The sequence below is a fragment of the Trachurus trachurus genome, assembly GCF_905171665.1.
Source record: "Trachurus trachurus genome assembly, chromosome: 16".
Lineage (NCBI taxonomy): Eukaryota > Metazoa > Chordata > Actinopteri > Carangiformes > Carangidae > Trachurus > Trachurus trachurus.
This window is the reverse complement of record NC_139902.1, coordinates 24811526-24827527: the sequence shown is the minus strand read 5'-3', so window position 1 is coordinate 24827527 and position 16002 is coordinate 24811526. Positions and strand designations below refer to the sequence as shown.

Below are 16002 nucleotides of genomic sequence, written 5' to 3'. Positions count from 1 at the left end.
AGAGACAGAGAGAGAGAGTGAGCGAGAGTCACCTGAGGGTCACAGCGGTTTCCCTGACACTTTCTGGAGGGCTGAGGGATCCATCAGTCAAATGTTGCTCTGCAGCGGACTGACGGCACACAGCCGTTTTCTGTCCTCATTCCATCCACATCCACACCTTTTCCTCCTGCTGCTGATCGGGAGCGACTGGATCTGGCCAGCAGATGCCAAACACTCTCAGTGTCCTGCCGGAAGGGCCGAGAGCAGAAACATGCAACACACCAATCCTCTGACAGCAACTGCAACAAAGACAGGACAGGAGGAGGACCAGTGTTATTATGGCAGCAATATCATTACTGTATTATAATATTAAGTCGATTTGCAGAATACATCATCTTTATTATACATTTTCATGTTTCTACATTACAAATACAGTGGGATCTACAGAATATTGTGCTTTGATTAACATGAACATTTGAATGCTGGAACATTTTTAGTGTGTCTTAGAAACAACAGTTTGGACTATGTACTGAGTTAACACATACAAACAACAGCATTTCACAAACCAGAAAAAAAATCTAAATATCCTACTACCTACTTAACCATTAGAATACACAGAAACATTTACTCACCTTTGGATTCAAGCAGAAAAAGAACAAAACAAGGGGATTATAAATGCCATAAACCTTTACCTCTTGCCATATCATCGCATTACAGATCATTTTTATAATTATTCTATATGGATGGTTCATGTTGAAACAATCAATATTTCTCTCGGGCATCACTTCCACAAGCTCATCCCACCCGAACACGCGGGACACAATTAGTTTGAGCCTAAAACTGTCAATCGGGGCCGTAATGAGGAGCCGCTAGACGCTCAGATCATTAGATCACATTTTTGTTACAGCAAATTATTAATGTGCATCCAACCCGAAGGATACTCAGCCTATATATATACACACACATAAACCACCCCAAGTTACCCATCTAGGCTATGAAGGAATGGAATATATTATAATAATATATAATTAATAGACTAATGTGTGTGTGTGTGTGTGTGTGTGTGTGTGTGTGTGTGTGTGTGTGTGTGTGTGTGTGTGTGTGTGTGTGTGTGTGTGTGTGTGTGTGTGTGTGTGTGTGTGTGTGTGTGTCTCTCTCTCTCTCTGCATATGTGCGTGTGTGTGTGTGTGTGTAATGCGGAGCTCTCCATGGTGCTTCATCCTCAGATTGGAAAAAGTGGCACTCTGGAGAAAGACGAGTGTAGCAGGCTGAAACAAAAAAATAAAAAAATAAAACGAGCATTTGCATGTAGGTTTTTTACTTGCGAATTTACATCCACACCAGCACCAGTAGCCTATTGCACTGATATCAAGAATAAAAAGCATTCCCTGAAATTCCTGATTAGCATCTCACCAAGATATGAAATGCCTGATTAAAAAAGATATAAAAAGTAAATTCTATTACCTCTATAATTTTATATTATTAGGCCTATTTTCATCATTATTATTATCATCATCAAAATTATTATTATCTGTTAAATGGTTGGAATTAAAATACAAAAATCCATAAAAAAAATTAAAAAAAAATTTACGATCCAAAAAGAGAGAAATGAATGGGGGAAAAAAGCTGATAAACGATTTGTTGCCTATAATAACCATGACTTCTGCTACTATATCTGCCCTGATTCCAACACATAGGCCGGTCAAGGTTGCATGTCTTTAAACATGCTCTTTGCCATCTGAGTTGTTTTGCTCACACTTTTAGTTTACAGAAACGCAGCGCAGAGCCAACTGGGTCACTAACCTCCATCCTCTGAGAAAAATGGTGTTTTACTCCGCGCTGAGGGAGAGAAGGGCAAAAGTTGGGGACTTTCTTTGAAACCTGTGATTCTCTGTCACTTTGTGCATATGCTTTCGGGGGTGGCTAAATCCCAATTAGGGTCGGCTGACACGCTGCTCTATTCACGCGCAGCCCTGCCTGCATACATTTGCCTAGGAATGAACTCCTCAAATAGATCTCCTGCTAAATGCGTCGGACAGCAGAGAGAATCGGCCTGAGTGACACTTTCTTTCTGAGGCGCTCGAGTGAGAAAAGGTATGAATTTATAAGGTACACCGAAACATATCAATTCACACAACTTCACACGCTTTTATTCGCGTCTCCTCATGCGATACAAAGTGAGTTTAAGTCAGGGAAATGTGGCCTGGAAAAAAAAGGGCCAAACTTTGAATACAAAAACGGTGCAGCCCCTTTTTGGGGCAAAAAAGGGAAAGAGAGAGAGAAGGCACTTTGAATGCAATCACGCATGAACTGCGTTGAATCAGGTGCCATTTATTCGGCTCCTCTCTAATGCGATTTTGAATATTAGTCTGGGTTAAAATCCCAATCATGTCATCTGGTGGGAGTCCCATACAAGCATCATTACTATTCAAACGCGTCGCAAATGTCCCACCCGCATTCAGCAGCTGGTCTGGCTTTGGTGCAGCTTGCATCTTTCCCCAGGTTTCTCAAAGAGCGAAACACCTCAACATGACCGGGGTTTGTTTTAAATCAAGGCAAAAAAGAGGCCAAGAAAGGGAATAAAAAAAAAACCTGTCTCGGTCTTTCTTTTTTTTTTCTCCTCCTATTTTCAGATCTGAAAGGAATAATAATAAGTTCAGATTCTTTTGCTGTACAGAGTTCAAGCTGTCCACACAAAAAAAGAAGAAAAAAAGAAAGAAACCATGAGAATTTCACTCTTCTTTTAAATTAAAACAAGTGTGACCAAATGAATGTGAGAGGTGCAGAAGGTGTGGGCTTACATGTGGAGAAATAAATGGATTTAGACAAACACAAAGTCATTTTCTAAGACGTGGGAATCTGTGAGAAATAGGCCACATTGCTAAGTGGGACAATGATTGGGCTCTGCTGAATAGACCCGAACAAAGTTTATGGGTCGACATAAAAAATGTGTTTTCTTCTGAGCTCAGAGGGGTCTTAAATGGTAGGGCCATTGAAACCAGTCCAGGAGAGGTGGTGGTGAACCCTTGGCACCCCTGAGGTATAGTCAGGGTGCATGAATGGCGATCCCTGGTGGGGCATTGCTCTCTGTATTTACCGCGTTGCTTTGCAGACAGGTTGTTCCTCTATATTCATGGCTCATTAATGGCCAACCAGTTAAATCAGAGCCCCATCGTTTAGACAGTTGAAACCCCCCCTCCCCAAAAAAAAAGAGGCTGGCAAGAGCCGGGCAGGGCCGCCCATAAAAACGTCTCCCTCATCTTCTCCAAAAACTCCCGATTCTTCTCAGGTCGTTATTTAAGTTCATTAAAAGAGACGCGGAGTTCATTTAAGAGAAGCGCACTTGCAAAATGCTGTTGATTGACTCCGCAATATTGTCCCGGAGTAAAGATCCGACCATGTAATTAATGTGTCTTTTCTTTTTTTGTAAAAAGAAAAAAGGAGGAGGGACAATACCGCCGGTCAAGCCATTTAATTTCATTTAATTTTCCATCCCATTTGCTTCTAACACTGCTTTCACTCTGGCACCGAGCCTTTTCACCGCTCCTCCTCGGGGCTCTCCCTCTCTCTCTCTCAGCGCACAGCGGAGCGGGGATTCACCCCCAGCCACTTCCCCGCAAAAACAGAAAGGAGACGTCTTCGCCTTCTTCCCCCCCCCCTCTCCTCGGAGGATAATTCATGTCGGGGTTGGAGAGGAGCGGGGCTTTAAAGCAGCAACAGAGGCAGTAGTAGTAGTAGTATAATATAGCGCAGGGGTGGATGGGAACCAGCCGCAAATGTCGAGGCGTTAATAAATAACCCCTCTGCACAGTCGGGTGCAAACGCTGCGCCTATTGATGAGATTGTTCGCGTGTCGTTCAGGCTCTTTGACTGAGTGTGGAGGAGCGCGGGGAGGAGAGAGAGGGAGAAAGGGAGAGAGAGGGAGAGGAGCAACGTAGGACCCCTGCAGAGAGAGAGAGAGAGGAAAAGAGGGAGATTAATGTGTATTTGCTGTTTGTTTACAACTTCTTTAAAAAAAAATTTAATACCTAAACTTTTGGGGGTCGACAAAAAGCAGCTCTCAAATAATAAAGTTAATACATCGATTTTAGCTCAACTTCAGACTCTTCTTTTGAATTATTCCCCAGATTAATCTACAGAAATCAGTTCAGAATAGATGCAGTGGCCTACTGCTTTTTCCAAGAGACAAGTGTCAAAAAGTTGAAGCTGCCTGTGAGGATTCAGACCCAGGGTCCTGGGAGCGGACAGGTCAGAGGTCAACACGTTCATGGTCTGAATTGATCACCCACAGGTTCTTGTTCTCCTTCTCTGTTCAGACTCATCACTGCAGCATCAAAAGGCTCCAACAACTTGAAACAACCTGCTGCACATACAGGGCCACATGCTGCTGGCTGCCTCTTCCTTCACTGATCCCCCCCCCCCCCAAAAAAAAATCAACAAGTGAAATTTGAGGATTATATGGCCCCAGTGTCTGGAATAGGTTTGATATTATGTGATTTTAAGCCTATGATCATCTGAATATTGTTTCACTTTATCATTAGGGGGTTTAAAGTCAAATATTGCATGTTTCCATATTTTCCAAACTTTTTTATAAGAGCACTAAATCTTTCATAAATTGAAGGAATAAACATTTTCACCAATTTTCATTTTCATTTTTAAAATAGCTGTTTGGCTTGTGAAAATCTTTGGAGATATGTGGTTTTACAGGACACCAATGTTACTTTATGTTATTTTGTATGCAATAATCCAACTGCAAAATCAATCAATCAATCAATCAATCAATCAATCAATCAATCAATCAATCAATCAATCAATCAATCAATCAATCAATCAATCAATCAAGACACTGACTCTGACACTTCAGCTTCACCTAAGTCAGATCATCAATCAATGTCAATCAAATATATTTTCTTTGATATTTCTCTGAGATTTGCAATTAACCTGATATTCTATTATTTTTTATAATATTCCCCCATGAGTTATTTTCATGTATTTTCTTTCATATTTATATTTTAGACATTTGCTGCATTTCATATTATGAAAAATGTCCCTTTTTTTGTACAGCATCTTTTGATTCTCTGCCCATTCATTTGATAATGAATGTCTTATTTAAGAAAGAAAAAAAATCAAATCATTATTATTTTTTCCACTTTGACACCGAATATGAAGCCACGAAACATCAACATTTTTTTTTTTTACAATTAGCAAAATAAACGTGTTGAATGAGAGAGACAAGACAGAAAACTGTGCGTTGGGAAAATGGTGATGGTTATTTTCTAGTGTTTTTTCTTCCTCTTCTTCTTCCTACTGGTGGTTAAGCCTTTTCAGTACCTGCCTGATCTCAACCCGGCACACGCCGAGAGTCAATAGAAGTTAACAAGTCCTCTAAACTTTCCTGCTCCTTTTGTTCACGTAAGGACACAAAAGAAGGAGGCAGAATAAAGAAGCTTTGAAGTATATAAAACCCAAAGAATGCCAGCCAAGTAGATTTAAAGTAGGCACTGATTTCCAAAACCTGGCTTGAAAGGGAAGAATGGAAAAGGGTGAGGATTTATGGAGAAATTATACAGTGGATTTGTCAGTTAAAATATCTGAACTGTCTGGAGGACAAAGCCACATGCTGAGGATTAATGGTCGCTCTGGACCTTTGATTCTGCACCCTCTTTTCTCTGCCCTTGACAAATTGGATTTTGGGGATGGGAAGGTCGCCTGGCTCTTTGTGTCTCTTGACCGTTTTGGAGCAATTCATTATGCGGCGGGGTGAGGGAAAGTCTCCATGTGACCAGGCCGGCCCGTTTTCCCTCTCCCCACAGCTGCTGGGAGAGCCCAACTCTCTCACACTCACTCATACACACACAAACACAAACACACACACACTGCTGCTGCAAACTCAGGACCGCTCCCCCCCTCCTCTCTCTCTCTCCTCCCCCTTTAAACTACCTAACATAGCACAGCATCACCTCTCTGCCCCCCCTCCCCTCCCCTCCCTCCAACACACACAAACACACTCGCATCCCGAGTTGCAGAGGGGTGTGGAGAGGAGAGGAGTGGGAGTGGGGGGAGGTGGAGGGGTGGGGGCTACCTTGCCTGCACCATCACTAGAAAAGCCGGAGAGCATAACACCACCGCGTCACTTTGAGGGCGGATATCAGCCGGTCCTCATCCTCTCCTCCTCTTCTCCTCCTCCTCTTCTTCCTTCCCTGCACTCTCCTACTTGGTCTCCATCAGTCTTCATGGTTCTGATCTCACCCCACGCCATGCAAGCCACCCGGGCGCCCACCACCGTCAGTGTGTTTGCGGACTGCAGCATCCCGGCCGGGCTCCGGATAGGACCGGTACCGGGCATCTTCAAACTGGGGAAGTACGTGTCGGATCGTAAGGAAGTTGGACCAAAGAAAAAGGTGAGTTTAAAAAAACACTGAGACTTCTAACACACGCCAGTGTTTTTTTTTAATTTCTTCATTTTTTTTATTGCGTCTTATTTTGTGATCTGTTATTAAGTGCACTGCAGTTTTTTGAACGAGAGCTTTGAATTGCATAAAAAATAACCGCAAAACTAAATTTTTACTAGGAACTTCGTTATTCCAACTCTGAATCAAAGAAAATTGTGACTATTTTGAAACTACTTCCTTGGTTTTACTGAGAGAGAAATATAAGATGCCATCAATTTTTAAAATCACAGTTTTGTATAATCCCTTTAAAGTGGAGCATGTGTAATGTTAAAAAGGAGCCGGTTGGATTCAAAGCTGCACTGTCAAACTCCATCGGGCCTTCACTTATTAATTGGTTTGGCCTGTCACGTTGGAAATAATTGAGCTCCATTAGTGGCAGACTTGTCAGTCTGTGCTTCTACTTAACCGGCCTAATGGGCGACCCGGGTCTGCTGTGTGGGATTTCATGCCCTCAGCCGCCTCACATTTCACCGCCTCGCGGGCCTGTTATCCCGATGAGCCGTTTAATTTTAATGTAATCCGGCCACAGAAAGATGCCACTGAGGCCGCGCGGCCGCTGCCTGGGGCGAAGGAAAACACCAACAATTATACAACTAATATCAAAGATTAAAAAAAAAAAAAATCAAAAATCAAAAATCACAAACAAGCTGCATTCATGTTTGTTAGACTGAGGTTTGGCCGTTCACGTTCACACCAAACTGGATTTCATAGATTTCTTTCGATGCGATAAATAAATAAAAGTCTTCCAACATGAATTTTTAAGATAAAAAAAAAATCCTTAAAAATAATTATTAAAAAAAAACATATAAAAAGTCAAACTTCCGATGACTTTTTTTTATTATTATTAAGATAATGAGTGGTAAACACTCTGCTGCTGTGAGCGCATCTATAACCGCACCCTGTTATTGTTGAAGCTGTCAGCGGCTGTGATTGATGCGTCTAAATGCGTGGCCCCGGGCTGCCGGCGATCATCAGGTGCAATCTCTGTGTCAAATGTCACGCTTCGATCTTTAATGTCCTTGAACAGTTTAGAAACGCTCTGACACTCCTCAAATTCGTTTCCCATATCAACTCAATTAGGCCGGTGTGTCATTCTCTTTAGTAAATTATCAGCAGAGCGGATAAAGACGCGTTATTAAACGCGCTGTGGTCAAGCGTGGCTGCAGCACCTCCAGGTACTTTAGCGGAAAGTCCTGGGCCAAGAAAATTAAAATTCGTTAAAATGAAAAATATACATAGAAATAATGGAATTTTAATAATAATAATAAAAGAAATGCATTTTAAGAAGGCAGGTGGTGTTTTTCTGTATATGGAAGATATGTTAAAGGGCCTTTGAGTTTAATAACGAATTTATTTTTCTTGCCCGCTTAGATCCGCTTGGTTCGGGGGGAGTTCGTGGATGAGTCGGGCTGTCCCGTACCAGACTGGATCGGATTCATCCGCGCCGCCAGGAACAGTCAAGAGCAAAATCTTGAGGCTGTGTCGGATTTACCTGGTGGACAGGTGATTTTTATTTTATTTCTATTTTTTTTACACCCATGTTGCTTTTTCCGTGTATCTTTACTCGTCTTTTAACGCATCACTTAACTCCAGCCTCTTTACTAACTCCCATTTTCCTCTGTTAGATTTTCTACCGGGTGCTGAGAGAAATCCCCGCAGGAGAGGAGCTCAGTGTTTGGTACTCCAACGCTCTGGCCCAGTGGTACGACATCCCCACCACGGCCACTCCCACGCACGACGAGAAAGGTAAATCAGAGTTGACCATTATGATATCGTGGGTGGACGCAGAAGACTTTGATTGTAAAAAATAGATAATAGCCTATGATAGCGAACAGGAAAAAAATCCAATAGTCCATTTAAAAGTAGACAGTGTTGTGATTTTGTGTCGGTGCGGCCTCAGCTACAGGCCACACAGAGGTCTGACTGTCATCGACATGTTGAGGGTCCATCACTGCGCAGTTTAATGACTGCCAATACTGTATCGCTCAGATATGGAAATCAATTGTAGGCTATGTTGTTTTTTCCTCAGGCACCCTGTATTTTTTTTTTCTTTTATTGTTCATTTATTTAAAGCGGAATTCGTTAGAATAATAACAACTTTTATTTAAAAAAATATGACAGGAGAAAATGTTGCTTTATTTTGGGGAGAAAAAAAGAAAATCTTGAATGTAAATTCGATGAATTGGAAGCCATACAGAGAGATGCGCGTATGATGCAGCATGATAACTGAGATGTGAAGTCGTGTTAAGAGCCTGTGGTCTGATCTTTATATTATTTACCACTTATTTCCTGTTTGGCTGAGTTTTGTCTGTGGTCTGTGTCTGGACGTTTAATCCTTTTGTTTGGGCTCTAATGATAATTTGGCTTTTACGCGTGGGGATTAATGCCTAATCTTTGTCAAAACACCAGCTCAACAGGAACTAATCCTCTAAAGGGTTAGAGTTAGGGTTATAAAAAGATTATTATTAACAGACACTTTTGCAGGAAATTCCCCCAAAAGACGATGCTTTTGGATGATTCTCTCTCTCTTTACAAAGTGAATAAAAAAAGAAAAGGAAAAAAAAGGAAAACGTTGAAGCTTGAAGTGGCAGTCTATCAAACTTGCGTCAGGATAAAACATTTTTTAAAATAAAGTAATTATGGTCCTTGAAACACACAATAAAACAGCAATTAAAAGCAGAAAGTGACGTGTCTGCGCGACCGTGGAAGAAGAAGAGGCTGGTGATTCAGTCCCGAGACGGAGGTTAACAAATGCCACAGAGTCATTAATATTCATGTTGTCAAAAGCAAATAAATTCAAAAAACAAGTGCTTCACGGTGAATTAGGTGGGTGCGTTAAGGTATTGTGGCCTAATGAATGCTAACTTTTATGTGGGGTGTATATTGCCCCTGATTCTCCGGCCCAACACACCGAGTGCGCTCCTGGACATACGCTCGCTCCCATTATGAGGCGTCAACAGATGGGCCGACGCCATTGTTTCTGGAGACTTGCGATTTCAAGCAACAGCTGCTGTCACTTCCACGGGAAAGAGCACAGAGAGGGGAAAGTGCCGCGTTCAATGCATCGGTTTGTGAGCGCCAGATTGGGCAGGGCGTTTTGCTCTTTTGATGGAGATCATAAACAATGGCCCGTATGAGGATTACAAAATCATTACATCTATATTAACCTCTGAGTGCGCGCCCGGAGGTCATTAAGATGGCTCCCCGAGTCTATTACCATTTGGCATCAGATCTTAGAAACCGGATCTCATCCATTAGGCCTAAATTTCAATATCAGGTGAAGTGCACCAGTGACCGATGGAAAAAAAATCTCTCTTTTTCAGCCACATTTTCAGGGGGGAATCCATCAAATGTTGAATTTTTTAAAATATAAAATTGATATAAATAAACTGCTTAATGACTGCATTTTCTAATTCATCATTATATTCAATGCATGTGCGCGTGTTGTGTGTGTAGAAAGGGCTGCACTGCTGCTCACAGGTCGTTTCCCCACAGGTTGCCAAACCTGTTATTTCAATTTTTACGCACGGGCCTCCACAGTAAAATATAAGTGTTCCACTCTGTGTTGTGTCTCGTAATGATGCGCAACCAGCTCACCATTCATGTCATTTTTGCTCTTCTCTCTACAGGTGAGGAGCGTTACATCTGCTGGTACTGCTGGAGAATATTTAAATACCCGAACACGCTCAAGGCCCACGTCCACTTCCACTGCGCTCTGAGCAACGGGCGGGGGTTTGTAAGCAGCGAGCAGGCCAGAGGCACCGAGACGTTCAGCAGGTCACCAAAGTCTGGAGACATCCCCAACACCTCCACCTCTCCGAGGAGCGGCCACAGCAACTCCTCCATCGCAGACTCTGGAAGGCGGGCAGTGTCTTCCTCCTCCTCCTCTTCCTCCTCCTCGTTTCTAAACAAAGCGGGGCTGTCGAAGAAAAGCAGCTCAGAGGAGCAGGACAGGGCCCTGGACATGAGCGTCACCTCGGCCAGGAGCCACGGACAGCAGCTCCTCAGCCTGGGCGCCACATCCTCCATGCTGAGCAGCATGGGCTTCCACCCGGGTGTGCGCTCTGCCTTCAAACCGACCGGTGTCTCCAAGGTCTCGGCCGCCGAGGCCTCCAGAGAGGACGCCAACGGGAAGCTTGGCGGTCTGGGATTCAGCAAACTCATTGGGAACCTGAAACCGATCCGCAATGTGGGCGAGACTCTGAACGGAGGAGGAGGGAGTCACCCCCCAAAATGCACACCTGCAATTATGGACGCATCGTCTCCAATGGCGCCGTGCACAAACGCTATGCGGGGTTTCCCTATGCTGCCTCACATGGAGGAGAGCTCTGCTTTTAAGCACGTGGAGAGTCGGATGCACTCCGGTCTGTCCCCATCCCGTTACCCCCAGATGCCCCCCGGACTCCACTTTGAGAGGTTCACGCTGCCTCACTTCGACGGTGTTAAAACTTACGGGGGAGACTGTAACATCCCACTCATGCCCTTCACTGTCTATAACGGGGAGCTGCTGTACAGCTCACCCTATTATCCGCTTAAATTCCACTTTGGCAACCTCCTCAAGTACCCAGAGTCCATGTCCTACTTCGGTGCGCCCGCGCTGAGCCAAGACCTGGGCTCCATCACCAACATCGACCGGGAGATCGCCATGCACACGCAGCAGCTGTCCGAGATCGCCGCGGAGAAGAACCGGACGAGGCTGGACACGATCCCCGCAGGTGGGGGCACCAGCAACGCGGGGTCCGGCAAACCGAAAAAGGGACACCTGTGTCTGTACTGCGGCAAGCTGTACTCCAGAAAATACGGGCTGAAAATCCACATGAGGACTCACACGGGTTACAAACCGCTCAAGTGCAAGGTGTGCTTCCGGCCCTTCGGTGACCCCAGCAACCTGAACAAACACATCCGGCTGCACGCGGAGGGAAACACGCCCTACAGGTGCGACTTCTGCGGCAAGGTGCTGGTGCGGAGGCGGGACCTGGAGAGGCACGTCAAGTCCAGACACCCGGGACAGACCGTCAAGAAACTGGAGGACAAACCGGGAGGCCTGTTCGAGGACGCGGAGCAAAAGAGCGACAATGACAGTGATGTGGACGTGTGCTTCACTGACGACCAGAGCGACCAGGAGTCCAGCAAAAATAATGACTGAGGTGTTTCCATGCGCATACAAGAGACTGTCCATTGTCTTTAAATGGTGTAAACAAACGAACAAACAAAAAAAGTCATTCAGTCTTGTATCAAGTCTGCTTTTTTTTCATCTCAGAGCGTCTGAACCACACCAAACTCCCCAAATTTAGATTCATAATAGATTTTTTTCCTCAAACTTTATGGCGCTTATCATTACTATTACTATTATTATGAACAGGTTGCAGGCAAAACATCAGGTGTCTTGCCCAAGGACACTTAAACAGTATCTCCAGGGAAAAAGAAGAAGAAAGAAAACATCTTAGGCCTGCGCGCTCAAAACAAACGTCACAGTCTTTTCATTTTCGATTGTCTTAAATATAAATCACCACATATTTATCTCTACCTGTCCTGTGACAGTTCCACAGAACCAGCAAAACAACAGCACACAAAACAACAATGATTTGTTCATTGACAGACATTTCAGTCGCTTTTGAAAAAAAAAAAAAAAAAAAAAAAAAATCAAGGCTGATCTTGAGACTAAATGACTTCTTAAGTTAAATATATTTTTGCAGTGTAAAAAAAGAAAAGAAAAGTTACCAAAATTGTTTCTTCTTTTTTTGTAACTTGTCTCCCTCTGACAAAGGATCTATGCGTCAATCCCAAAAAATGGACACAATGTGAGCTGCAGGAAAAGTGATTTTTCTTTTTTTTTTTCTTTAATATTATTATTATTATTTTGTTTAAATTGTGAATAAACCATGCGCAATATCCCTATACCCCCCCTCTAAACTGTTAGTTGCACTTTAAAAACAGCAATGGGCATTTAATATCAACAAATCAGCTGCGGAATAATTCTTATAGCGACACTTATTCATTTCATCACTTCATTAAGGAACTGTTTCTCCCTGCGCCTCGCTGGATCACACACACTGGACTTCAATTTGCACTTTGTGGAGGCGCGCTGTTCTTAAAGAGGCAGCAGCAGCAGCAGCACCCAGTTTATTTAAGGAAGTATTTCTAGAGAAAGAAAATGTATTGATTGCAGTTAAAGGTTATGTAAAAGAGGTGTAAAGTATGATATTTCATATTTGAGTGGAGAAGTGTTGTATAACGTTTGTTTATAAGTGATATTGTCTGCGAGGACAATATTTCAATCCTGTCCATTAAGTCGTTGGTTTTTGAATAAATTTATTTAAAACATCATCGTTTCAAGTTGTGACTGTTTTTATTATTATTATTATTTATTTATTTTATCTATGACATGTTCGGGCCCAATGCAAAGCTCCAAAAATAACTTACTTAATTCCTATATGGTTGTTAGTCCACGCGTGTGAGGCACAACCAGCCGCAGAGAAGTCAATTTGACAGACAGAGACAACAATGCACAACATTTAGTCGTTGTATAAAGTGAAGTGTTTCTAGAGCTGAGCCGCAGCAATAAACCCGCAGCAGCGCTCATGCGGCTCAGGCCTGTTGCTCTGGAAGGAGCAGCAGGGCTAAAAGGGAGCAATTCTTCTTATTCTCTATTCCAAAGTAAAAGTAAAAATATATATATATTATTATTATTATAACAACAGTTATGCAGTCATTCACATTATCACGTTATGAGATGTCTTTGACTTATGTAGTAGTAAGTGCTGCACTGGCTTGCTATAGGATTTCTATAATAAACTGACTGCACTTAAAAGTTAAAGTTTAACAGTAAAATAAGGGCTCCGATTGTTACATAGGCTGCAGTGTAGGCTACTGTATCATTAAATCATTAATGTCAATGTAAAATAAGCATGTTATGAGGAACTAATTTTAATATGGTCCATCATAGAGTGATTGGTACTGATTTGTAAACAAATGTTTATTAAAAAGAAACTCTCAGAAATGTATGAATGAAAGTGATAAAGAGGCAAGAAACAGGAACACTGGAGTGAAATGCAAAGAACTACCATTCAAGTTAATGCACTTACATTCCAACACTGAACCTAAACTGGTCAGGGGTCACATTGATAGATTAAAAAAAAAAAAATAAATCCCTCCAGCGGCTTGGCTAGGGAGAAAAATAAAAAATCTTTTGAGTGCAGCTTTATAGAAAAGTATCCAAAGAGAGTCTTCAAAAATGTTGGGTGAAGGGGTCAGAGAATATGTGTAACATTTTGCAAATAACCGAATAAAAATTCATGTTTATAGAAAAAAAAAATCCCTATCCAATCTAAAATTTGGAATATTGAAATTCCTAATATGCTGAGGAATTTGTGTCTTATTTAAGCCTTGTGTTTTGTCTTGTCTTCAGCCACATTCCCCTGAGCTTCTGTAAGTTTTGTTTCATTATTAATACAGAGATGTTTTTGAAATGGGGGAAAATAAGCTGCCACCTCTTATTTGGATGTGGTGGAGTCCAGCAGGCTCGGTATCCTGTCAGTTCAGCGGCTGCTTTCACCACACACACAGACACACACACACAGACACACACACACACACACTCCACTGACCAGTCAAACTGCCTCCACTTCACACACACACAGGAGAAAACAACTGCAGATGTCCACTGATGATGTGGACACTTTATCTGAACAAATGAAAAACAAATGTAAAAATTTTTAAAGCTTCAGAATAACTGACTCCACTTCTAATGACTTTCAGTTCCTGCGATCATTTACTTGATGTTTTGTGTCGTATTTTCTAAATTTAAAATATGAAAAATTGATGGTTGTTTCAGAGTTTTCTTTCACTCTACTACATCTACCCAGCTGCAACCCCGGCTTTGTTTTGCAACACAATTCCCATTGGATGCTGTGTGCAATGAACAAATAAAAAAGCAGTCGCTGGCAATTTAATACTTTAAATTGGCCGCTGGTGAATGACCGTCTCATTTGGTGCAAATGAGAGAAAGTGGTGGTGACCTTGATGTGGCACAGTGAATCCATTTGAAATCATTTTAAAGAATTCACCTACACTGCTATATTCAATCCCCCCGGCCCCGTCACTTCTGTTGAATATATTGTCATGGTGGTGGTGGTGGTGGTGACACTGGAAAAACACTCCAGCTCAAAAATACATAAGGAGTCACACATGTGTTTTTTTTTTCTTCATTTCTCTTTTCATAGTGTTCAGGTTGAGATCTTCCAGATATGACATGTCTCACATTTCAAATTCATGCCAGACATTGTGTGTCCCCTATGTCACAACCCACACCTTTACTTTACTTTTAAACAATGCTGGTGCATTTTTATTAGAGGTGAAAATATGTCCCCTTTATTATTTTACATCAAAATATAGATTTCCAACCATCAAACATGCATTGGGTTTCTAAATTCAAATTTTACTACGATCTGGCCTAACACTAAAATTGCTGAGTAGTTTTAATGTGGTGGCCAATTTGTATTTTCATGAACTGATGGAAAGTACAAATTAGGTTTCAAATTAATGACTCAAGGAGAACTCAGACACAGGATATATTGTAGCCTATGTAAAATATTGATTTGAATTGAATGTATTGGGCAAAGTGGTGCAGTTTCTGTTCTTAACATGTTCATCTTTTATTAGTTTGTTTCATAGGGATAATATCAGTTTAAACCGTTTGAATTGCACAGCACACACATGCAGTATTTTAGGCCATGAATCATTGATTTGAGTTTATCAGTTAGGCTACTCGTATTGAATTACTGTGGAAAAAGAAGGCTAATTACGCCAAATTTATACTAAACAAAGAAGTTGCTATTCATTTGGCACCACACCTTCACAATCCTAACCCGTTTCTGTATTAAACACATATAAAATGACACTATCGTCACTGTTGACCACCTTACTAGCTATCGTTGCAGCTCTACAAAGGTGATTTAGGTGATTCTTGATATAGGCTAAGCTAGCTAAGCACACATCGAATAGACACAACAACCCATTTGTTGTATTTCTCCTCCTTTTAGTCAGGCTAACTACATCCACCATGTTTTTAGCCTGCTCAGCTAACAGACTAGTCATTCCACAGAGACCATTCAACTATGTCAGACAGCAAACAAGCCGAGCCATTTCTGAGGTAGACACATGTCACTGGAAATAGGACTTGTTGTCTCATTTTACCTCATTGAAAGCTGTAATCTCTTACACAATACTCATTTCTCAAATAAATTATCACATAAGCCATTCATAGCTAATGCAGTTCAGTGCACAACATATCAGGCCAAGACACCAGACTGTTTTTACCTAACATATCCTACACCTCACACAGCTGCACACCTATTTTTATGTCTTATTTGGGTGAGGAATGTGAATATTTTGCTTGAAAAATAACAATATCACCAGAAACAAAATGCACCAGAAAGCAGCCGCACTCAGCAACATGTTGGACACAGATCTAATATGTTGGGAGTGGACCTGCAAGTACCACCCCAACTCAAAGCACTACGCTGCGATGGATTTAAGTGGAAGCTTTGACTCTGCCAGAAAAAATGTGGCC

General features: G+C 42.0%; 1 protein-coding gene across 1 annotated transcript; it reads left to right on the top strand.

Moving 5' to 3' along the window:
* Window positions 1–6212: 6212 nt before the first annotated feature.
* Window positions 6213–11577, top strand: prdm13 (PR domain containing 13; the record flags this gene model as incomplete). The annotated part of the gene is made up of 4 exons (XM_083990524.1): window positions 6213–6380; window positions 7803–7934; window positions 8057–8177; window positions 10061–11577. The coding sequence occupies 4 exons, from the start codon at window positions 6213–6215 to the stop codon at window positions 11575–11577; spliced, it is 1938 nt and encodes a 645-aa protein (XP_083846650.1).
* Window positions 11578–16002: the final 4425 nt, after the last annotated feature.